The sequence below is a fragment of the Protopterus annectens genome, chromosome 13.part0 (genome assembly GCF_019279795.1).
Source record: "Protopterus annectens isolate FY-2018-M chromosome 13.part0, PAN1.0, whole genome shotgun sequence".
Lineage (NCBI taxonomy): Eukaryota > Metazoa > Chordata > Ceratodontiformes > Protopteridae > Protopterus > Protopterus annectens.
Genome location: NC_056747.1, coordinates 636,807,280 through 636,832,777, shown reverse-complemented (window position 1 = coordinate 636,832,777; position 25,498 = coordinate 636,807,280). Strand labels below are relative to the sequence as shown.

At 38.6% G+C, this 25,498-nt stretch overlaps 1 protein-coding gene across 2 annotated transcripts in view; it reads left to right on the top strand.

The window, feature by feature from the left end:
- NLE1 (notchless homolog 1) overlaps positions 1-25,498 on the top strand; it is a 691,532-nt gene that overhangs the window by 68,457 nt on the left and 597,577 nt on the right. For both annotated transcript variants that reach the window (XM_044054321.1, XM_044054322.1), the window contains exon 3: positions 19,881-20,098. In XM_044054321.1, coding sequence (XP_043910256.1) covers positions 19,881-20,098 — 218 coding nt within the window. The remainder of the gene's footprint in view (positions 1-19,880; positions 20,099-25,498) is intronic.

The following is a 25,498-nucleotide window of genomic DNA, read 5'->3' as shown; positions in this document are numbered from 1 at the left end:
ATGGCTCACCCTTGAGTAGAGGGATAATTGTTGCAATTCTCTGTTATCATGGCACAAAGCCTGTCTGGAGGCTATGGTTAAATTGTGATTCCAGTAGTCTTGATATGTCTTGCTTCATGCTATTTCAGAGGCATTCTGAGATATTATCAGGGCCCATTGATGCAGTCTCCTTGGCCTTGGAGAGTGCATTTAGGACCTGCTCCCTAGTGATAGTTGAGGAGAGTTGTGTTTGATGGTATTTTCTTGAGGCGTGGCCACATGGGAGGGGCTTTAAAATTGGAACTGAACTTTTCAGCCAGATTTGCTATATCTTCTGGCTTCATGTAGGTGGTGGCATTTACAGTTAGTTGTGCACACTGTTGTGGACTGCCTTTGAAGTTATGGATATGGCTAAAGAAAGACTTATGGTGCCTTTGGCCAGTAAGGCTATTTTAACTCAAAACTGGCTTTTTGTAAACTTGATTTGCACTTTGAGTTGGTTGTTTGGATTGATAGTTTTTATCCTGATGGGTGTTGCACTTCCTAAATTTTGCTATGACTTTCTTTTGTTGTACAACTTATTGATGTTTGGATTCCACCAGGGTGGTTGTTTAAGTTTATTATCTTATTTCTGGTAGACATGGCTGTCTGTATGCATCTATTAACATGATTGTACAGGGTTTCTGTGAACAATTTCACATAGGCAGCTGTGTTCTCAGGGTTTGTGGGGGAGGCTTGAAATTTATTCTAGGTTATCACTTAATTGGAAGTTTGCCTTAGAATAGTTCCTAAATGTTACAGGGTTAGCTGCTGTCCCTGAGTTTGATTTTTGTTTCAAAGGAGACAGATTTATGGTCTAACCTTACCAGTGAGAACATTACACTAGTGCAGGAATGTGTGTGTGTGTTGCAGCAACATTCTCCCATGTTTGTGAGGACTAGGTCCAGTATGCTTGTGCCCCTAGTGGGCAAAGATCCAGATGGAACTCAAACTCACAATCCCTGGCTTAACAGGCCAATGTCTTATGCATTAAACCACTGGGGTTCAAAAATATATACAAGAATGGTGTACATGATGTTATCCATTTATCACCCAATTAGTTGACCTAATTTCCTAGCAAGTGTTTTAAAAAGTTACATTTTTTCCCTATTAAGGTAGCAGTGGGAATGGCTTACTCCTGCAGATTTGAATTATCACGGTTTTATTAAAAAAGTTCAATACTAACTAACCTAGTACAATTTTATGAAACAATCACAATTGCACTTGATAATGGCATTAGCTCTGGTATGTTATGTTGGACCTCTCAAAAGGCCTTTAAGGGCATTCCTCGCAATGTAATACTAAGGCAGAAAATGAGAATTCCTTATGTCATTTAATGGCTGAAATGCTGGATAACCTACTGTGTAAGTTGAATGGGCATTGTTTCAGATGGTCAGCAATTTCTTTTGGGGGTACCACAGGGCTTGGCATTGGGCCTTGTATTACTTAACTGTGTGATCTCTTTATTATGTATTAATGGTTACTTATTGGGTGTCTAAAACTCAGATTATATCAAAATTGATGGTCTTCTGTTCTGGGTTAAGGCAACTGACTTAATCTAATAACATTTTTTTTGTGTAAGCAAGTAAATAAGAGAACACTGAATGTAATGAAAAGTTTCCCCTTATGAAACAAATGATCATTTTGAGAAGTGTATAGCAGAGGGTAGATATACATTTTATTCTTAGATTTCCATAGAGGCAAGCTGCAGTAAAAGCCAGAGCACTTTTTTTAAGGCTGAACGTTAATTATTGTCTGAAAACATACAAACTGTTTTTACATCTGGGAGGGAAACAAAACTTGGGCAAGAACAGACAGCAATAAGTGTAAGTAGGAGCACAGGCTGTAGTATTCATCTTAGCATGGATTACCTTAATTTTAGGTTACGTTTTGCCTGTGTGTGCAGCTGTTGATTTGGGACAGTTATCAAGGGGATTAAACTTCATTATTTGAAGATATACATAGTTTTGTGTGCTTGTTTTAAGTTAATAGTTTATGGGGGTGTTTTGGGGGTATGTTTGGTCTTTGAGGGTTTCCATTAAAACACAAAGTCTTGGAAAATGTAACATAGGTTCAAATGGAGATGACAAGAAACAGTTGTATACAAGTTCAACCTGCCAAACATTAGTGGGTGCATGCAATACAAAAGCTGGAAATAGGAATTTAAAATGCTGTCATATAATTAATAGGTGGGAATAATAACTTCCTATTATAATAGTTACACTAAGAATGTTATTTTGGAATTGAATGGCCTCATAGGTTTAGACAAAAAGGAAAGCATATTGAATTATATTAAGAAATTCAGAGCGCAAATAACAATGCTACAGGAGATGTACTTGGAAAGATATGAGCAAGTGAATTTGATAAAGAAAGGATTTCAGGATTGATACTCGACATCGTATCAGGGAAAAAGGAAAAGGGGAGTACTTATACTAATTGCAAGAGGAGCTGTAATAGTGATAGAGGGGAAAAAGATGATAACGGGTAAACTTGTGGTAGCAAGAGGCTTACTGGCAAGGGAGGAGGATTAATATGATGTGTATTTATATTTCACTTAAAACTGCTGTTATCGAGCATAAAGTTTTAGGAGAAATGATCAGCTTTCACTGGGGGATATTACTTACAGATGGGGAATGACATTTAATTTGCAGCAGTGAGGATTTATGTGGGGACCTAGAAGTGAACATATAACAAAAGATGATAGATTTTTTAAGAAATTTATAAAAATATGTGGTATAGAAGACATGAATTCAGTAGTAGGATCTTGGAGAGAATTTATATACTATTTCTCAAGGCACGATAACCGGGCTAAACTAGTTAGAAATTATATTTCATTGGAACATATGCATTTAATTGAAAGCTTTGACACGTATCTGATAACCATTACAGATCATGCAGCAGTAACTACTAAGATAGAAATGCAGGGTGGCACTTCCCCACCTGCCTATTAAATAAAAGGGGATTTAAGGAATGGGTAGCGGAAATTACTCAGGAGTGATCAGGGAAGATAGAAATTTCTTCAGAAGTTGTAGATAGTGGGATAAAAATGAAAGTGGAATTTAAGAAAAGGTTAGAAATAAAAGAAAAAGAGATATGGTTAAGAAGCAACATGAATTGTTTAGATGGGCTGACAAAGGTTAATGTATTGTAGAATAAGCAAGAAGAGAGACATTTGCAGAGCGCTAAAGAGAAAATAAGAGAGTATTTGGATAATATGTCTACATTTAGAAATATTGCTGTAAGCAATTGTTTTTTGATAACTCCAGAGCACAAAAACTTTTAGTACAAGGAATTAGGCAACATAAAATGGAAAGGATTGTTGTCAAATGTAGAGGGCTTATAACCAGAAAATAACCAGAGATCCAGTACAGGTATTAGAGATATTTTGGAAATTTTATGAAAATTAATAAAGGCAAAGAAATGTGGAAATCAAGAAAGAGCACAAATGGCAATATATATATGGAAAACTTAAGCATGCTAAGGTTAGAGGTAGATGGGGCTCAACAGTTAACACTTAAGTTAGGAGGAGCTGATATAAATGCAGTGACGCACACTCAATCTGCAGGAAAGTCTCCAGGGATAAATGTTATTCCTGTGGAAGTTTGAACCTAGGAGGGAAGAAAGTGATAAGAGATCTGGCAGGTTTTGTTTTGCAGTAGTTTAAATGGAGGAGAAACACCAGCATCCTGGAAGAAAGCTGTGGTGGCTGCTATAATTAAAGATGTTAACAAACAATCAGACTCTATTTTAATATAGGCCCATTTTAATTTTAAACCATGGTTATAAAAGTGTTTTGTCTGTGATACCTAAATGAATCACAAAGGTGTTGCCAAAATTGATAGATATGGATCAGTGTGGTTTTGTGGAGGGGGGGGGGTAAACTTTTTTGACAACATTTAATATAACAGTGATGATCAAGAGAGAAGCAGAGTATAAGAAAATACTGCTGTTGTTGGTAGGTCTTGTGGAAGAGAAAGCATTCTACAAAATAAGCTGGGATTTTATGAGTAGGGCAATGGAGGCATTTGCATTTTGTGATTATGGTTAGTTAGGAAGGCTATATGATGGATCGGATGCAAAAATGAAAGTGGGAGAGTTCCTTTCTGACGAGTTGTGTCTGAACAGAGGAACTAGGCAGGGGTGTCCTCTTTCCCTTTTTCTGTTTGCTTTATATTAAGAGCCATTTGCAAAGAAAATAAGGGACTCAGAAATTCAAGGATATTATTGATAAGATAATCAAGCAAAATTGGCTTTATTTGCAGACTATATTATTTTGTACCTGATAAAACCAGAAAAGGACATCTCAGTGTTGTGGAACATCTTCATACTGTTTCAAGTCTTTATGGGATATAAAATTAGTTGTAAACTATGTACCCACACATGAATTGGTCCAGCAATACCCATATTTATGGGGACATGAGAACATTAAGTTCTTAGGAGTATGAATTAGAAAGGATTCTGTATTCGTAGCTAAAGATATGTGGGAAGAGACTAAACAAAAGATAACAAAAGCTTCCAGTTTCTCAGTTTTTGTTATGGATATGGATAACAAGATACAAGCAGTGAAAATATTGTTAATCCCTTTTGTTTTATATATTGGTCAGGCTTATTTTTATCAACCAGAGGAGAACTTGCGGACAGCAATTAGTAAAGAATTGAAAGATTTTATCTAGGAGGGAAAAAGGGGAAGGGTCAAATGGGATAAGCTTATCTTATTCTTCCAATATAACAAGGTAAACAAGGTTTACCTGATTTGAAGGGATGTTTTACAGCTACACAGTAAAGGCTTATATCCATTATATAAGCAGGAAACTATAATTCAGAGTGGAAAGGGATGAGGATGAAGCAGGGAAATTCAAAAAACAAGAAGAGTGTGGGTTTTGGATACAGATCTTTAAAGAGAATAACAGCTGTGCAAAGAATATTATATTCATAAAGTAGCAGAAAGTATTATAAAAACTAAACCAACACAAGAATGGAAAAAAGAGATTTTGCATATAGGGATGACTGCAATTAAGGGTACAGAGAATAAGCATGAGGTGCTGGAATTTACTGGAGAAAACTGGCTAAGGAGTCAAGATGTTGGTTATAAATGTCTGGAGAGGGAAAGGTAATAAAATGGGAAGAAGACATTTGGACCGCAGACTAGAGACTGCCTTCCCTACCAGGGACTGATATCTGAGTATAGACAAAAAGAAAGGGGTAGAGAATCTTAAGTGAAAGACTTGGCTCTGGTTGAGTTTTTAAATGAATCTAGAACAGAAGCTTCTGTTAAAAAAGGGTTAATTAGTAGGATATATAAAATACTGCACAGTAACTAACTATAGGAAACAATCAGGAAAATATTGGGATGAGCGAGTGAATAAGCAATTCGCAAATAAACCGTGGAAGGACATATGTATGGCTTCCAAATATTCAACAAAGTCCAGAAGATTTAGGATTTTTACTTGGATCTGTTTGCATATGTATTTTTATACCCCAAGCAGAGTCCAAAGAATTTATCCTCAGTAGATGGCAAATGTTGGAAGTGTGATGGGCAAGGAAGCGGTAACTGGGAACATATATTTTGGCAGTATAATGAGTTGGTAGACTTTTAAAATTCCCTTCAAAGTGCTCTGTCTGAAATACTGAGTGAGAAAATGGGTGTAATTAAGGAAATATTTTCTTTTAGTTGAGATATAGGATCTAATTTGCTGAGACATAGTAAGGCCTTGTTAAGTTTATTTCTGGCAGCTGCCAAAAATAGCAATTATTAGAAAATGGAAATCGAAGTCTAAACCAACATTATTTGAAGTATTGAGTATTGCACCCAAGATAATAGATCTTCAAGTCGGAGCTTTTGAAAAGGGTAGGAGCAAATTACATAGAAAAAAATGGGAATTGTGGGAACAGTACATGCAGAATAATGTCTTGACAGAGTAGTGAGGTTTAAAGGAAGGTGGTAATTAATCAATATATGTAATGTTAAATTGATGATAAATATACAAAAGAATATATGTGATGTATCCTGTTTGCAGTTGGGAATATGTTTAATATGGTTTGTATTCTTTCATGTAAATGTTTGTTTGCCTATGTTTTAAGTGATAATTCAATAAAGGTGTTAAAAGAACACCAATTTTTCTTTTTATCTTCCTAATCTAATTTTTCTGACATTGAGTTCATATCTTTCTGATGTATTTAGATGGCTAAACAAATATGGATTATCTATTAATCCTGCAAAAAGTGGTGTGCTATACTTTGGCACGTTCAGACCATAGCAAGATGTTACCTTGTGTGTAAATTTAAGGCTCATGAAATCCCTAAATACAATGACTTGGGGGTACACATCAACTCAAACTTACAATATAAGATAAATGATTGTATTTTTAAAGCAAATGCCACGTGTGTTATGGGATTGTTATTAAAAATTTTCAGCACTTGGTCAGCGTTTTTTCTGGTAAAATTATTCACCACCTGTGTTAGATCTATTATTGAATACAACTCCTCTTTTTGCTCATATTCTAAAGGTTATCTGTCATTGTTAGAAAGTCTCCAGAGAAAGCTTATAAAAAGAATACCAGTTGTAAAACACTGACTTCCAGTACACGCCGAGAAAAACTCAATCTATATTCAATAAGTTGTTGCTGGTAGCAAGGTAGATTATTTTTAGCATACTGTGCTCTCCATGACAAAGAATTCCAGCTCTTACTGAACATTAATATGCTCCAGAACAATTTATTAATCATCTAGAGGATGTAAGTATACTTTCCAAGTTTATAAATGTAAAACGACCTTGAAAACTAAATGGAACAGGCTACCTCTGTATGACAGGCAGAGTGCATTTTAATTGATTTAAAATAAGTTAGATACTTGCTTTGGGAGTACATTTTATTCTTGCAATTTGGATCCAGCGTTCTGATGGTCTGTGACTTCTATGCAGTGTACACACACTATGAAACAATAATTTTTAGTGAGCCAAGTCCATTTCTCTTAGAAGGCATAGTTTTCTCTAGCAAAACGCTGGTACATTTGCCTAGCTACAGTTCCAACCTCTTGGTGAATTTATTTTTTATGCATTCCAAAAAATATGCATAAAGAATTCCATATCAAATACTAAAATTGAATTCATAAAAATAAAGCAAAAAATGTAAGGAATTTTAATATTCACTCACACTTGCCTCTAAAAATTTCACTCCCTGCTGAGACCAAGGGAACTGTGTGGCTGGACTCTGTCATAGCAAGAAAAACACCAGACAGGAAGCTGTCTTTTGCCCTCACCCCCACACAAAAAAATGTGGTCCTACAACAGAAGCCCCAAATGGATTTGAAATCTAAGACACCTGAACCATCTGTAAAGGAATAACACAGAACACAACAAAGTAGAAACGCCTTTATTCACAGATTTTCATGGGAGACTAAATTAGTTAACTTACATCACCCAGAACAAAGGAAAAAAACACCAATATTTATATATAAAAACAAAAGTACATTGTATAACTCAAGCAAATATCAGATCATGACTTAAGACCAATGTAAATAATAACAGTTGAACAGTTATTGCTGACAATACATTCTCAGACCATTTGTCACACCCTTGATAATGAAATGGAACAAGTTTCTTCCCAGATAAAGAATGAGAGAAATTATGTTAGCTTGAAAAAATGAAACTTAGCTGAGACACGTATGTCAAACTCAGTCCTAAATCAAGATGAATTCCAAACAGACTCCATTTTGAATAGCAAAGAAATAATTTTTCCTTATCACATGTTTGATTGAATGGATGATTTGAAGAAAAGTGCTCTGAAATATTGTTTTAAAGGTGTTGGAATGTTTCTGAATATATTTTACATAGTGTATGTTACTTTTAAGCAAAGTTGTTGAGGTATACAAGTCAATTGGAGAAGAGTGATGAAAGTTATGACAATATAGTGCCAGTGTGACAGTTTTGAGTTATTTGAAACTTAAGAACAAATGTTTTTTTCATCCGCTTCAACTTTGGGCTGCTGAATCCGACCTTTGCACCTTTCGAACTTGGGGATCCAGAGCTCTGACTCCTTCCCTGCCCATAATTCCCTCTTCCCCTCAGAATGACCTCAGATGTCATTTGCTACCTGTCTTGAATGGTCATGTTTTCAAGGGCTCTCCTTATCAGTAAATTTCTTTCAAGTGAGATAAGGCTTTCAGATATTTTTTTCTCTCTTACCTTTGATATTTGCACATATTTTCTCTAGTTACATCTGTATTTATTCATGTGTGTGTGTGTGTGTGTGTGTGTGTATATATATATATATATATATATATATATATATATATATATATATATATATATTTATTTATATGTGTGTGTGGTGTGTGTGTACATTGTATGTGTATGGGTCTACTTCATAACATTGAAATTTCATAATGATGAATTTCATAACATTGAGACCAAAACATTGAAAACTCAGAACATTGAAAGTGTGCTTCATAACATTGAAAACTACATTGCATATGTAAATAAAATCCCCATCTATAACAACACCTAACTAACAGACTTTCTATTACTTTTCCGCGTGGGGGGGAGCCCCCCTTCACCCCCCCCCCCCGTAAATTAAATATACCAACTCCAAGATCGCACTACAGTGGATTACTTTTTTCCACTGTAGTGCTATCTTGAAGTTGGTATATTTAATTTACGGGGGGGTGTGGTGGGTGAAGGGGAGCTTGCCCCCCCTGCAGAAAAGTAGTAGAAAGTGTTTGTTAGGTGGTGTTATAGGTGGAGATGATTTTATTTACATACGCAATGTAGTTTTCATTGTTATGAGGCACACTTTCAGTGTTCTGAGTTTTCAGTGTTATAGTCTCAATGTTATGAAATTCAACATTATGAAATTTCAATGTTATGAAGTAGACCCATATATATATATATATATATATATATATATATATATATATATATATATATATATATGTGTGTGTGTATAAATATGTGTATGTATATATATATATATATATATATATATATATATGTGTGTGTGTGTGTGTGTGTGTGTATGTATGTATGGGTATGTATGTATGTGTATATATATATATATATATATATATATATATATATATGTATATGTACACACACCACACACGTGTGTGTGTGTGTGTGTGTGTGTGTGTGTGTGTGTATATATATATATATATATATATATATATATATATATATATATATATATATACACACACACACACACACACACACACATCATTTTTGTCCCATAAAAAAAGATCTTTGTTTAGCTTTAGATAATTTAGGATAATTTAGAATATTTTAGACTAGTTCTAGTTAGAGATTCTATAAGTAAGTTTTTTTATATATATATGTTAGAGATTCTATATGTAAGTTCATATATATATATATATATATATATATATATATATATATATATGACTAGTTCTAGTTAGAGATTATGTATGGAAGTTTATATATATATGTGTGTGTGTGTGTGTGTGTGTGTGTGTGTGTATACATTATATATATCTATATATATATATCTATATATATATATATATATATATATATATATATATATATATATATATGTATATATATAATGTAAAACATATACACAACTTCTTACCACCTATAAAATTATCCAGCATCCATCTGCCTGTCCAGCACTAAAAAAACATTCTACACAACTATGTTCCCAGACAGTCATTTGACCAAAAACTCCTGTCTGTCTACAAGTCTAACAAATCTGATGGGCATTGTCTATGCTCATAAAAGGTTACGAAGGTCTGCAACTCCTTACCTGCATCCATCACGTTAGTACCCTCCCTCCCATCTTTCCAAACCAGTCTGAAAGACTTCCTAGCTATAATCTTTCTCTCCTTGCTCAAATCTAGGATAAACTATACCCCTAAATGTGAACAAGTACATTTTCATTTTTTATAGTTTCTTCCTCTCCAAACAAGCAATGTCTTTTGGCTTTTCCCAGTTAGGGGCCACCCCAGTGGATCACCGGTCCACAGATTAATTGGCAGTGGTGTTTTTATGGTGTCGAGTTGCTGGCCTGGCACCCAACCTTCACAGAAGACCTAGGTTCCAGAGGCATTATCCATCTAAATCTGCTTTTTTCCGCAGGCAGCCTTACCCTCTTCCCAAAGGTAAGAAGGGTTCAAGGTGGGTTTCTTCTGCTAAGTCTCCTCAGACTCCCACTTCTCAGAAATCTCCTTTTCAAGACAATCCAGCTTCTGTCTGATTTTTTGATTTCCCCTTTCCTTAACCAGGTTCCCTTCTTTCTTCGTCTTTCCCAATTGATTAAGACTCACTAAAGACTCTGGTTCTGTTCGTCATCCATCAAGGATGCTTTATGGTGTGGAAATCCCTTCCTCCTTTTCTGACATACCTCAACCTCCTCAGGAACAGCTTCCTTTTTTTCCCAGAACTACTTCAGGGCCTTCTGACTTAAGATACCATTCAAGCTGTGTCCTCTTCTTAGGAGGGAGGGGGTTTTATTCCAGAATGTTTCTGGTTCCCAGGAAGGTACCTATAAACCCATTCTGGACCTTTCTCAGCTCAACACCTTTCATCTTCTTCTTCCCCAGGCTTTCTTGGTCTCTCTGGATCTCAAGGATGCTTATCGTCACATCCCTGTTCATCCCCCTTTCAGGAAGTTTTTGTTTATCTCTGTTTCTTCCTTGCAATTTCAGTTCTCTGCTTTACCCTTTGGATTTTCTACTGCCCCAGGGATTTTCACCAAATGTCTTGCTCCTGTGATTGTTTTTCGCAGGATGGGGGGGTTCAGATGTTTCCTTTTCTGAATGATTTACTTATTCAAGCTTCTTCCTCCAAGACATTGTTTCAGCACCTCCACTTTACTCTTTGTCTCTTGCAAAGCCTGGGGTTTACAATAAGCTTCCAAAAACCAGTTCTGGTTGCGTCTCAGGGTCATGTATTTCTCGATTGTAGGCTCCAGACCATACCTGTGCTGGCTTCCCTGCCTTCTCCCAAGGCTCGTTCTCTTCTCACCTTTTTTAAATTACTTTTCCTTAGGTTTGTCTTACAGCCGAGGAGTTTCTGAAGGCACTAGGATTCATGATTTCCCCTATTCTTATGCTACCTCTAGCCTGACTTCATATGAGAACTATAGTGGTTCCTAAAGTCAGTATGGCTCCAACACTGTTATCCTCTAGATTTTCTAGTCACTCTTCTTCCATGCCTAAAGCTCAAGCTTCAGTGGTGGATGACAATGCAGGATGTCATTTTCAGCACCCAGTCTCCTTTCAGAAACTTTTTTCAGGTGCCTCTGGGACATGGAGTGGGGAGGTTCTTTTGATCCCCTCATGGTCCAGGGTCTCTGGGCCACTCATCCAAGGTTAGATCATATCAGTCTCAAGGAGATGAGAGCCCTACTATTTGCCCTTCAGACCTTTCATTCCCTTTTTCTTTCAGGGCCCTGAATTTTTTTACAGGCAATACCACAGTGAATGTGGTACATCAACAAGCAAGGGGGGGGGGGGGTATGATACTACCTTCTTTGCAAGATAGCTCTTCAGTCTTGGGATCTAGCTGTCCAGTATCGAGTGACTCTTTGGGCTGTGTACATTCCTTTAGAGCAGAATATAGTTGCAGACTATTTTAACAGGCAAAACACAAACCTCGTGAATGGATGCTTCACAAAGATGTGTTTTTGGGCATAATCTATCAGTGGGATACTCCTCCAAGTACATCTTTTGGCCTCCCCTTTTAACAACTTCCTTTTTTTTTTTTTTGTACCAGAGACCCAAGTCCTTTGGCCTGGAATGTGAAAATGTGGGGATGTTTTGTCTATACAGTCCCCTCCCTTCCTCTGATTCTAAGTGTCTTGCTCAAGATAGAGAAGGACTCCCCCAAAATCATGTTGGTGACTCCCTTTTGGCTCAGACCTAGCCAAGGGCAGTCACCACAAGTTACATCACAGGGTGGACCTACTCACACAAGGGATCTCTCGTCCATCTTCACTTGTCCACTGTTCAGCTGACATTGTGGGTGATAGGATTTTGATCCCTTTTGGGCACCTTTTTACTGAGGGTGTGCATAGGTTCTGCAAGAGACCAGAAAGCCTGCTGCCAGGAAATCCTATATGTTCATATGGAAGAGATTTTCAGTTTGATGCCTTGCTTGTAACCAGGATCCATTTTCTGTGGAGATCCGTTTCTGTCTTATTTGTGTGAATTGACCCATGCTGATTTGGCATACTCTTCTGTTAAAACTCACCTTTCAGCTGTTTCTGCTAGTCTGCCATAAAACCTCCTCTGGCTTCTAGGTTTGAGGTCAAGCAATTTCTTAAGGGCATCCTTCATATCACACCTCCCAAGAAGCCTATTCTATCTTCCGGGACCTTAATTTTGTTATTGAAAGATTGACTCAGGCTCCTTTTGAGCTTGCAGCTTCAGCTTCCTTACAACATTGTAAATGGAAGACCGTTCTTCTTTTGGCACTTACTTCAGCTAGGAGAGTCTGAACTCCAGGCTCTTATGGCTGTTCCTCCTTTTATAGTTTTTCGTAGGGGCAGGGTGTCTCTCGTTGTACTAATCCTTGTTTCATGTCCAAGGTGGTTAATGAATTGTTTCTTAATCAGTCCATTAATTTGCCCTTGTTTTTCCCTTTTCCACAGTCTGCTAGTGAGAAAGTTCTTCACACCTTGGATTTGCATAGACAGCTCAAATTTTATTTAGTTAAAACTAAAGCCATTTGCAAGTCTTAGCAGCTTTTTATTGTCTCTCATCCCAGATCTCTAGGTTTGGCTTTTTCTAAGCAAACCCTTTCTTCATGGATCTCTAAGGACATTTTTTGGTACTCCTTTCATGGGAAAAGCCTTTCTGCCTTTGTAAAGGCTCATTCCACCAGGGCCATGGCTTCTTCTGGTGATTGTTTTCAAAGGATTGGATACCATTTCTATCCTTGAGGCTGCTACTTGGACCTCTCTCCATACCTTTACTAAGCATTACAAACTGGATACTGTTTTGCAGAGCAAGAGCTGGCTTTGCCAGAGCTATCCTGCTTTGGTTTCTTGAGGGCCCTTCTGGGCCTTCCTCCTTCCAAGTTTCCTCTTGAGCTTTTGTACTGTCCCTTTGGTAAATAATACTGCAGCAGTGATATGAAAGGAAGTAGTACAGTTGTGTAAAATCTTACCCTAACAGTAGATGTCCTTTTCTTCACTGTTTCAGTATTTGCCCCCTCCCTCCTTCCCCTTCTGTGCTACTCTTTTCCTTTTTCTCCTTCTGGATACACATGTTCCTCCTACTTCCTAGGACTGTTGTTCCTTTTGGGGCTGTTCAGTTCTGAGGCATGTCTGTATGTCACCTTTATGCCCTACACCTTGAGCGGGGAGCATATTTGTGATGTACAATGTCCATGAATCCTAAGGCTTTGGTAGACTGTTAGGATGTTGAGTTGCCCTTGACAGGGGAATACCTTTGGTAAAGAATACTACAGCAGTGAAGAGAAGGACATCTACTGTTATGGTAAGATTTTACACAACTGTATTTTCTTCCATCAGTAGAGGGAATGGTTTAGTATGACCAGTGCCCCCATCTTCCACGTCTATGCCTGTAGCTGCTTCTCAGCTTGCTGTGGGATAGCTTTCCCTAGATGGTCTCCAAGCTGCTCTCTCAGTAGGGACCCCGGCCTCTTCCATTTCTTCCCAGAGTCTCTGGGGCGGGGAAATGTTTGGCAAGAGGCAGTGCAAGAGGAAGCACCTGGTCTTGCCCGAGGAGTCCCTCACTGAGTTATGTGGCCTTGAGAATGGAGAGGTCCCCAAATTCCTCTGCGAAGATGTCTCTTTTAGTACTGTCTTGAAGCTCTTTCTCCAGCACTGGAGTTGGACTGCCAAAGCACCGTCTGTGGAGGCATCAATGTTTTTTGGAGGCCTTCAGGGTGAGCCCATCCAGGTCCTGGGCAGTTTCCCCTCCAGATGCACTTCTTGACTTGGTGTCCTGGAGGGTATGGAAGAAGCCTGATGTAGTGGAATCAATCCTAAAAACCCCCAAAAGATCCTTGCCCCCGAAGGATTGGAGACACTGGAGTTTGGGTCCTGCCATGGATGTTAATTGAGAGTCTCAGAAGTTGGACCACTTAGGTAAGCTCGCTTATTCCTCGGCCACATTTGCACTGAGGGTATTAAATTATCTAGCTCATTCTTAGATTGGACATTGTGTCAGAAGTCTCAAGAGCAGTGAATACACTGCAGACTCTGGTCTGTCAGAAGACTCTGCAGACTCAGCTGTCCACTCTCCAAGACCTCTTTAACAAATCCATGCATCTGCTTTCCAGTGCAGCTGATGGCATATCCCATCAGCTGGCACTGGCATCGCTATGCTTTTCCATGCTTGGATGAGGTTGTCTGACTTTGTGGACTGCTTTAAAGCATCCTTTATTAACATCTCATTTTATGGCTCATTTCTGTTTGAGCTAAAAGTCAAAGATACTTTGACCAGAAGTGAACAAGCTGGAAAGATGCTATCTGTCATTGGCGTTTGTTTTCTACCCCTCAATGGGGTATTTCTCGGAATCACAAGGGGTGAAAACCTCTTATTTTCAGGAAATCACAGCAGCCCTTTTAAGAGGGTCCCCCCTAGCCTTGGGGGGAGTAAAACACATTGAACACTGCCATCATGGCAAAGATGGTCCACAGAGCCATGGTATGTGTGGAGGTTTGTCTGTGAGGCTTTTTCACTGACCCTGAAGAGTTGCCGGACTGCTCTGTTCTGTAGGCAGTCAGTGGTCAATTGGCTGTACACCTGAATGCTTGGGAGGCCATCACCTCAGATGCACGAGTGTTAAGAATCCTATACAGAGGCTATTCAGTTGTATTTTTACAAATTCTCAGTATACCTCCCAGACATTCCATCCCATCAGAGAAGAGTGGCAGCCATCAAAATTTTGAAGCTGCAAACAAATTGCATTATCCAGAAAGTCCCACGAGACCAAAGAGGATCCAGCGTCTACTCAAGGTTCTTTTTGGTTCCAGAGAGCAATTAAGGTCCTCATGCAAATCCTGGATTTGAGCAAGTTGAATAATTTTGTGACGCATACCAAGTTTCTGATGGTCACAATGCAGTCCATTTTGCCTGTATTGAGGAAGGAAGACTGGATGTGCTCGAGTGATCTCAAGGGCGCCTACCATCATATTCACATTGCAAGGTGGTCCAAGAGGTTTCTTCACTTCCAACTGCGAGCCAGTCATTACCAGTTCAGAGTGCTGCTATTTGGTCTCAGTACTGTCCCCCGGGAGTTCACCAAGTGTGTGGCAGTAGTAGCAGCCGGGCAGAGGTTGCATGGGTTCCAGCTCTTTCCCTATGTGTATGATTGGCTCCTAACTACTTTCACAAGAGCATCCCTAATCAGGGCCAGGGGCACCTTACTCTAGCTTTGCAGTTCTTTAGGGATCACAGTCCAGTCTTCATCCAGTTCAGTCCTTGGAGTTTATAAGTTGTCACTTGGACACAGTATTCCAAACTTCCAGAGACCAGAAAGTTGTACCTTTGGCATCTGTCATGTTCCTTCATACAGAAGACCTCCAGCATATCTTGTTCTCTGGCTCTCGGGTCACATGGTGCCTGCCATTTGTTTGGTCTCCTTGGCTAAATATCACATGAGGGCATTGCAGTAGACTGTGGGAGTGCAATGGTTGAACTTAACACATCTGGAGGACCTTCGGTTTTTCTGACCAATGTTTGTCAGGATCTGATCAAGTGGTGGTTGGAGTCTCCCGTAGTGTCCACATGGAGACTGTTTGTTTCTCCCTCCTTAGGCCACAGTCGTGATGGATGCCTCTCTTCTGGGATTGTGGGGGGCATTTCAAAGGGAGGACTGTTCAGGGAGGCTGGTCTGTTACTGAGGCCAATCTGCACATCAACGTCTTGGAGATGAGGGTGGACCTCCTCACGTTGCAGGCTTTTCAGGATGTTTTCCCTAAGGGTATGATTTCTATCCAGCCAGACAGTCTATGTCATTGGTTTGGTATCTGAACAAACTGAGGGGAACCCTTTCTTACTCCATTTGATGGGAGGCCATAAGGGTCTGACAATGGGCAATTTCAACTAAATGGTTTCTGTTTGTAATGCACATCCTAGGGAAATCCAACGTCTTGGTGGACAGTTTGAAGAGAAACTTTCTGCTTCCTCTCTAGTGGTCTCTGAATCCGAGGGTTGGTGCTCGGATTTTTGGTGCGGGGGTCGCATCCAACACCAAGTGCAGCAGCTGTTATGCCCTAATTCCTCCTCGGGGACAGTCACCCAGGGAGGCCCTTCTGCGTACTTGGCCCTGGGTCTTCTATATGCATATCCTCCAACCCACTGATAATAAAGTTTCTTCAGAAAGCTTCCACTTTCAGAGCATCTATAATCCTCATTGCTCCCTTTTCACTTTGCCAGGTGTGGTTCCCCTTTCTTTCGCCTCTCTGAGGTGCTCTCCATAGGTCCTGGATCCCATTCCAGTTCTCATTTCTCATCCAGTGGGCCTGGACCCACCAAACCTTTTTGGATGCTCAGGTTAACTGCTTGGTTTCTCCAAATTCCTTGATGGCCAGGAATTCCAGGCTTTCAGACTGAGTCGTTCATATCTTCACTTCTTCCTAAAAGATGTCTGCTCATAAAGGTGTATGCTAGTAAGTGGAAGCATTTTGGCTTGTAGGTGATCTCTCTGGGCTTGGATCATTTTTCAGCATCATTGGAGGCTATCCTGAACTTTTTTTCATGGATTTGTTTAATTCTGGATCTAGTTACTCTACTATTAGAATGCAATTTGCAGCTGTATCCAATTTTTGCATTGGTAAGGATAATGCGCCATTGGCTGTCTTAGAGATAATGAAGTCCTTTCTTAAAGGATCCCTTTCACTTCATCCTCCTGTCTGAGATCCTATTCCACCTTGGGACTCCCCTTTTGTGCTGCAGGTGCTGGCCTCATCTCCTTCTGAGCCCTCTGTTACTGTTGATTTGAAATTTTTGGGATGGAAGATTCTGTTTGTGGTGGCTGTTACTTCCACCAAATGTTTGTCAGAGCTGCAGGCCCTCTCTGCTGTCCCTCCTTATTTAGTCTCTCATCAGGAGAGAGTGTCCCTTAGACCTGATCCTGCTTTTCTGCCTAAGGTGGTGACGGAGAATAATTTAAACCAGTTCATTCATCCACCAGTCTTTTTTTCCTGATTTTCCTAGTTGGGGTGAATATCTATTGCATTGTCTTGATGTCCATAGACAATTGAGGTTTTATTTGGACAGGACAAAGTCCTTTAGAAAAGTCTAATCAATTTGTCTCTTTCTCCAAGTCTCGGTTGGAAGAGCTTGTATCTAAGGTTACTCTGACCAAATGGCTTTCTGATTGTATTTCCTTTAGGTATGGTGTGAAGGGAAAGTCTTTGCATCACAAACCCAAAGGTCATTCTTCCAGTGCTATGGCTACTTCTAAAGTTTTTTCCTCCAGAGATGATTAGGATGAAATTTTTCTAGCTGTCACTTGGGTGGGTCATCACAAGTTCATGTCTCACTACAAATTGGATATTCAGTGGAGGTCTAGAGCTTTGTTTGGTTCCACCATATTAGCAGTATCCTTCCATGAGACATCCCTAGTGTGTTACATGGCTGGGGATAGTGTCCCATAGGTTGAACCCATGTAGAAAAAAAAACTCTGATATAAAAGTTATGTAGTCACAATGACGATAGATGTATCTTGTCTATTTCTGTCTGGTTTAACCTCACCCACCTTCTAGGCTATCCCTTTATTCAAGAGATGACTGAGCCAGGGAGACTGCTTCTCCTCCTACTTTTCTTGAGGTCCTTAGTTTCTTTGGGAGCTAGAGCTGAAAGTTTAAGTAAAAAGAAGGGGCAAACTCTATCTGAAGTAGCTCCGGTGAACCGGGGGGTGGGGGGGTTATAGGTAGAGGAGGAGGAGCTTGGCGAGCTGAAGTCTTTGGAAATTGGCAGGCATCGGATCCATGTTTGGTCTGATAAACCACATGTTGAACCAGACAGAAACATAGTGGCCATTTTGGTGCGTGATCTGTTGTTATGAAGAGTACATAACTTTCGTTTTCTTTGGAATTTGTGTTTGCTAATAAATTATACTGTAGTATTACATATCTAACACAATTCTTTGTGAAACTGCTGTTTTGTCAGAAAGTCTGTTGTTTTTAGGTATGGGTAATGAGACAACGTATCTCCCTTAGTCAAGAGGCACAAAGTCAGAAATTTAAGTATGCAAATAAAACAAAATCCTCAGGTCAAATCATGTAACAAATCCACACAAAATATTGTAATAAAATTATTACTACAAGGGTGCCTTCTCTTCAACCTTTGAAATGGGAATACTGCCTACACACTCCTAATATCTATATGCAATACCTCTAAAGTTACATAAACTGTTAAAAAGGGAATGTTTTAAAAAAAAACAGGAAATAAGCATTTTCCCTCTTCTCAGTTGTGTGGCTTCACATCAAACTATAGCACCTGAATCATAACTCTCAACTTCTTAGAGTAAGAAATCTGGACAAAGCCATGAAAAAAGTGGTACAAATAGGGGCAATTTTTAAATATTGCTCTTACAAACGTAGAAAGTTGATAGAATAACAGGTTTTGCATTAGCATGAATTTTCTGAGGGGTATGAAGTCTAAAACTCAAATGTCTGTCATTACTTTCTAACTTCAGTCTTTAATGATTTGCCACTAATTTGCCAGAAAGCCACAATTTTATGAAAAATGGACCAAAAATATAAGGCAAAAATCTTGACATTCTGCGAAAATCTGTACAGTTGAGAGGTATCCTGTGTCAAAGCAAGCCTACCTGCACTGAAATGTTGACTACATGAGAAAGATTTATTAGAGCTGTGATAGTTTAAGATCTGATTTCTTAGATATCTTGCTGTTCATGAACATTTTTTTTTAATTTTATTTTTCTTTATTTTTTTCTGAAAGGGTAGTAGACAGAGAGTAGATTTCTAGAGTAGTATTTAGTGACCATTTTGGAGTGTGCATAGCTAGAGTTGGCTGAGACAGCTTTGTACTCTCATTCAAAAGACAGGACACATGTTAAGAGAGGATCATTTACTGAGAGGATCGTGTCATAGTAATATTAGGAAGGCAGCTTGAGCAGTTTGTCTCTGTTAGCTTTACACTGAGGAATAGAATACTACTGGTGATTAGAAATAGTGCAGCTGTGACTTGCTTAAGCAGTAATTGATGATTGCATGTGTTTACTATAGGATTTACCTATAGCTGGCGTAACAGAACTGGCTGTAGGTAAACATGCATTTTGTACACAAAGATGCATGTGCTGGTCTTAAATGCTGATATTTGCACAGTATATCAATCTAATGCAGTTTCTGCTTCTTTTTTTTTTGTATGGAAATCATGTCAAAGTCATGTGTCAAGCTGATTGTGTTAGATTGCTTGCATACTTTTGGCATTTCTGTTCTGAGTACTTTGGTGTGTGGGAGGGTGGGATATTCTTTTAAAATATTATTTCTTGACTAACAACATGGAGAATATAGTGGCTGTAGCTTTCATTTTTGGTAGATATGACAACAGTGATTTTTTTTGCTTTGTTTTCATTTTGAATCTGAATATTTTTTGTGGATAATGCTTAATGTACGAGTGTATAGGGGTGAACATCTTGATCTTTCTTCATGTTTATACATAGATAGCACCTTCCACTGTATAAATGAATATATTTCTGAACATTTTTTTCCCTCCATGGCAAATTTCTTTTAAAAATAAATGCCACCTATGTTAATTTCATTATATTGCTCTATACCCTTTTTCAACAGCTTTTTGGTTATATTATTGCTACAGTAAAGCAGTAAAGAACTTGCACACTTTTGCAACTTTTAATGCTTCTTAACTGATATTTATTTATTTATTTATTTTTTTATTGCCAGGATGAACCACTTCCATTAGCCTTCTACCTAAATGATGCTGAAATTGTCACATCTCTGGAAAAAACACTTGATAAGCAGTTGGTGGAAACTGAGAAAGTCCTTGACATTGTCTATCAGCCACAGGCAATTTTTAAGGTCCGTGCTGTAACTCGATGTACAAGCTCATTGGAAGGACACTCTGAAGCAATAATCTCTGTGGCCTTCAGTCCTACTGGAAAGTAAGGATTATTTTAAGTTTATTGTTTGAGAGAGAACAAATTGCAAGAGTGCAGTGGAGTATTGTGGGTATAGTATGCTACATCTTTCCATTTTTAGTTATTTGCCAAGACTAAGTTGGGTGTTTTCCATGTGTGCACATCTGTGTAGGTGTTTGGTTAATCATCTGATGTGTTTTCAGGATCTGTGCAGTGTCGGTCTTATCAGTGTGCAGTCAGTTCCCAAGTTCCACACATAAAAATTATACTAAGCTAACGATCATTAGGGCCCTTATAAACCTAGCTGTGCAACACAAATGTGACCCACATGTTTGATTTATATGCGGGGTGATTTACTGACTGCCTCTGTCCATCACAGACATAGGCACCAGACCAAGGGTGAGTTTCCGATTACCTATCCATTAGTCTAAGTTAGGGTTAGGGAGGAACTCTTCTTCACATGGATGGGGAGCCTGTTCCAGGGAAAGGGAATTCTCTAAGAAACATATCTGTCTCTCCAACATGTTCTGTTATGTAACCAGCAAAATTTAGGTCATTTAATCTAGTAGTTCTGATGCTGTTTGTTTTGTGAATGTGCAGAAGGTTCATCAAAACAACATTCAACAATGCCTTGTATGCCAGGTAAAGATCACCTCTCAGAAGTCTGTATACTACCAAGCAAAGAGACAGGGCTTTGAGGTGATCAGCTTAGGACATTGTGTTTACTCCTTGTATTCTTTTGTAAGGAACCTTTGTGGAAGTTCAGTTGCTGCATGTCTGGTTAGGTACTTACCAGAGGGGGCATTATATTCTGTGATGGGTCTGATGAGGGCTAAGTACAATGGTATGATGATCTGTCTGGACCTAGATGCCATGCCCTTGCTTATAAGTTGAGCAACATGGAAGGATTTTATTACTAATTTGGACCATGTTGGTTGAAAGCTAGGTTACTATCCCCATGAGTTCCTAGATCCCTGACTAGTGAGTCAACTTTTAGGGGTGTTTTATGGAGGATGTAGTTACCCGGGGTGGCCGACTTCCCAGAAGGTACTGTAATGCATTTTTTAGTATTGAAAACAGAAAATGCTTTGCTGAACAGTTGTACCTCTTTTGTCTCTCATTAATTTATGATGAAGTAATGTATACAAGGGAGATACGATTGTGACACAACAGGGGTGGTGCATTGTGCCAATGTTGTCCTAGCTTTTACATTTGTAAAACTGAACATAAATTATGAGAGAGAATATATGAACCTGAGTATGACATCAGGAAAAACAAACAAACCAATGCTTTGTATAAACATGTTCAAATGTATCCAGTACCCCACTTTAAATTTGTTGTTATAGAAAAGATGATTAGGAACACCAGAGGGGGCCCATGGTCAGTAATTTTGGAAAAAAGAGAACTTTTATTGGCACTTGCATATTAATGCTTGCAACTGGCCTGGACTTAAACTAGCACTGCTCCATCAGTTCCATACTGAAATTCGAGGAACTAACTAGATAGTGTTACTTTTACACTACTTAGAAGGTGAAATATATGCATCTATTATTTTTTAAAAATATATGTGTATGTGTGTGTGTGTGTGTGTGTGTGTGTGTGTGTGTGTGTGTGTGTGTAGAGCTTGTGGATTCAATGTATCTAAGTTGCATTTTAAACAGTTTCTAAATTAATAATTATTTTAACATTTATATTTATTTCAAAATGTTTACATGTTTTCATTTAAACTAATTGTTTGACATCTTAAATTTTGTAAAACTGCTTGTTTACACTCCATGCTTTAAATTTTAGGCTTTTAACTACTCTAACAAGCATACTCCATTTTCAGGTAGGATTTTTAAATTTCTGGAAGCATATACCTTTAAAGGAAAGTGTTTTTGGTTGGAATCATGTGATCCATTTTGTATTTAAAAGGCGGGTTTAAGTTTTAAGTAATGTATGAAAAAATTTCTTAAATTAATAAGAGACAAAAGCGCTTATTACAAATAAAGTGATTTAGCAGTCCAACTGTTTGGCAACACGTTTTTTGTTTTCGATAGTTTAAGTCTTTTGTATGGATTTTCTTAGTATTGAGTTTTAAGACATAGCTTTGGCACCAAATGTTGATCTGTGTTAGACGTTCTTGAAGGGTGTTCTCATCAGTGACTGCTGCTAGTTGACAAACTTCTGTGAACTTGCCTTTGACATTGAGTTCGACATTCAAGAAGTACATGCCAAAGAGGAGCGGGCCAAGCACACAGCTCTGGGTGACTCCACTGGTGACCAGCTTCTTTGTGGAGGTGGCCTCACCTGGGTCCTGTCAGTGAGCCAGCTAGCTGTTCAGTATTTTATAAAGCGGTTTATGCCTAGTTCGGTAAGTTTGTTGAAAATGCCCAGGTGGGGTACTGATTCAAATGCTTTAGCCAGGTCTAGGTATGCAGTATGCACCACTTTCCCCTCATCCCTTGCCTTGGTGACCTTTTCAAAGAAGTTCACCAAATTTGGTAAGCGTGACCTTCCGTTGACAAAGCCAAACTGGGATGAACCCAGTGTCCTGGAGGTCTCCTATGTCCTTGTTGATAATTTCCATGATGATTTTTCCATGACTATGCAAATAAGACTAGTCAGACATATGGGTCTGTAGTTTCCAGAATCTGTTGAATATTCTCCCTTTTGAAGGGGGGATGGCCATTGCAGTCCTCTGTTCATGTAGCACAAAGCCTGTCTTAAGACTGTAGTTAAATAAAGACTCTGGGGGTCCTGATAAGTCATATTTTAGACAGTTCAGGAGGCATCCTGGGATGCTATTGGAGCACACTGAGGTTGTGTTCTTGGCTTTAGTGAGTGCAGCCAGTACATGCTCCCTAGTTATAGTTGGAGGGGTTGGTTAGGTGTGAGAGAAGGGGGTAAAGACGGAACTGAATTTGTCCACTAATAGGTTCACTGTATTGCCATACTCGGTAAATGTGGTGCCATTAACCACCAGTTCCGCACATTGCTATGCGCTACCCTTGAGGTTTTTGACATAGCTGTAGAAGGCCGTATGGTTATCTTTCATGGAAGCTATCTTAACCTCAAAACTGGCTTTGCTTGACCTAATTAGCCCTCTTAGTTGCCTGTCTAGTTTGATGAGAGTTTTTATCTTTATGGATGCACTAAGTATTTGCTGTATATCGCTGCTTTACAGAGGACAGTTTTATGGACTGTTCTACAAGGAAAATTAGCTTTTTAGGTGTTTACTACTGTATAGGGTACTGCTAACCCACACAATTGTGCAAAATTTATAGCAGCACAAAAACGCAGAAAACTAGCTAATGAGTCCTCTGGCTAATAAAACTATACAAGTCCTTTTATGTATTTCTCAACTCCTGTAAACCAGACAAACACCCTCTGCCATAAGATGAATAAACCCAGTCCTAATGTAAAAAAAACAGTAGAAGAGACCCACAGATGCAGTGCTGCCACAAGCCAGCTGGAAATCCATTGCGGAAGACTATTACAAGACAGTCTTGTAGCTGTAACAGTGAGAGGAGGAGCATTTTTTAACAATAAATTCAGTGAAACGCACACATGAAAGCAAGAACAGTAGTGATCACTCAAAATAATTCAAGCAAGTGCATAGCACTCAGAGGTATTTAACTTTGCTTGGATGGCACCGGATACAAGTAAAACACCTCTAGAATGTAGGCTAGGACGCCAGGCTATGCTGAGCTTCAGGAAAGTAAGCGGGAGACAATATATAGTAAGGGAGGTTTACTTGAGAGCAATACTGGCTTACTGGGTGGCCACTCAGTATTATGGATTTATGGAAACAATTGGAAGAGTTCATTAATAGATTATACAACAGCCAATAGCAATGAAAGAGGGGGAGGAAAAAATTAAAGGAACAAGCATGCTAGCTAGTGAAGCATCCATTCAAATAAAGGGAATATTGGAGTTCTTTCAGAAACATTAGCTTAATGTGTTAGTGGGGCATGAGGCAGACACAGAATGCAACTTTAAGCAGGTAAATGATAAACAGAATATAAAAGCATTGAAGGACAAACTGGAGCAGAGACTATTTTTTCACTGTGTTTATGGAAAAAATGCAGGAGTAAATGACTAAGGCTCAAATCTGGCAGTAGTAGTATACAGTACTGCTTCAGCTGTGAATTAAGTTACAAGGCTATGGCCTAGCAGGGTTTAAAATAAAAATGGATAGCTTTTGCAAGTAGTTCTACTTGTGAAAATAGAGGTGCAGAATAATGCAGAAACACAATCTTCCACAACTGCAAATTAAAATACAAGACTAAGGTCCTACACAAACCAAAATATGTAAACAGATAACTTTTCAGATAAAATATGGAACAAAGCAGGAAAGTACAAAGTATCACTACACAGGTCACTGTATGTGCAACTTAAATATTTATGCATAATTGAAATAATTATAAATATTGAGCACCATACTTTTTCTTTTTTCCTTGCTTTGATAATTATAAATTTTGAGTACCATGCTTTTTCTTTTTTCCTTGCTTTGATAATTCTAAATTTTGAGTACCATGCTTTTTCTTTTTGCTTTTCCTTGCTTTGCAGTGTTTGTTCATAAACATTAAGGTTAAAAAATAAGTGTTACGGATTGTGGGCTAGAATTTCAAGACCTTTACATGTCTGCAGAGCAGAACTGAATTGTTGTCTGCAGCAATGGCATCTTCAAGTATATGGTCTTTTCCAACTCTTGTGCACTCCAGCACTGTTGGCCTGAGCATACTGTTGAGGGACTGTATAGATAAAGTATTGTAGAGAATGATGAATTGTACATTGCATGGGATTGATCACCCATTATCAAAAATTAAAAAAATAGATGCAAGACAAAAGTAACATTTGATCATTGAAATTGCTACACCTAAGTGATTACATTGTCTCATGTACAGAGAGACAAAAAGTCATAAAATATCAGGATTTGTATCAGAAATGAGAGCAGTGTGGAAGAAAGATACCCAGGCAGTTCCCAATAGTAGTAGGAACAATGGGTCTAATAAAAAAAAAATCTACAGTCTTATTTAGATATGCTACCAATACATGTAACTCCATATGAATTGCAGGAGTTGTCAGTTCTGGGCACAGTGGGAGTGCTGCAAAGAACACTTTTGCCTAACTTAAAAGAGTGAAACAATACTAATTTCATGAACTTAGTTGTATCCTGACTTAGGAATGCAGTCCATTCCTGTTGTGGTATTAGAAACCCAAAAGATATAGGGAAATTATTTGAACATTCATTTTACTGTCTGTTCTTGGAAGAATTTGGGAAAGGGTTTGCCAGCACCTGTAGGGGGTCTCTGTAGAGAGACTTTGTAGGACCTTGCCATTGCCACAGGCTTAATAGTCGCAGTTGTTTGTTTTCTGCTGGTGTGTGGAGTTTTTTACCTTGTGCATTAAAGCTAACGTAGTTTGTGTGTCAAATGACTT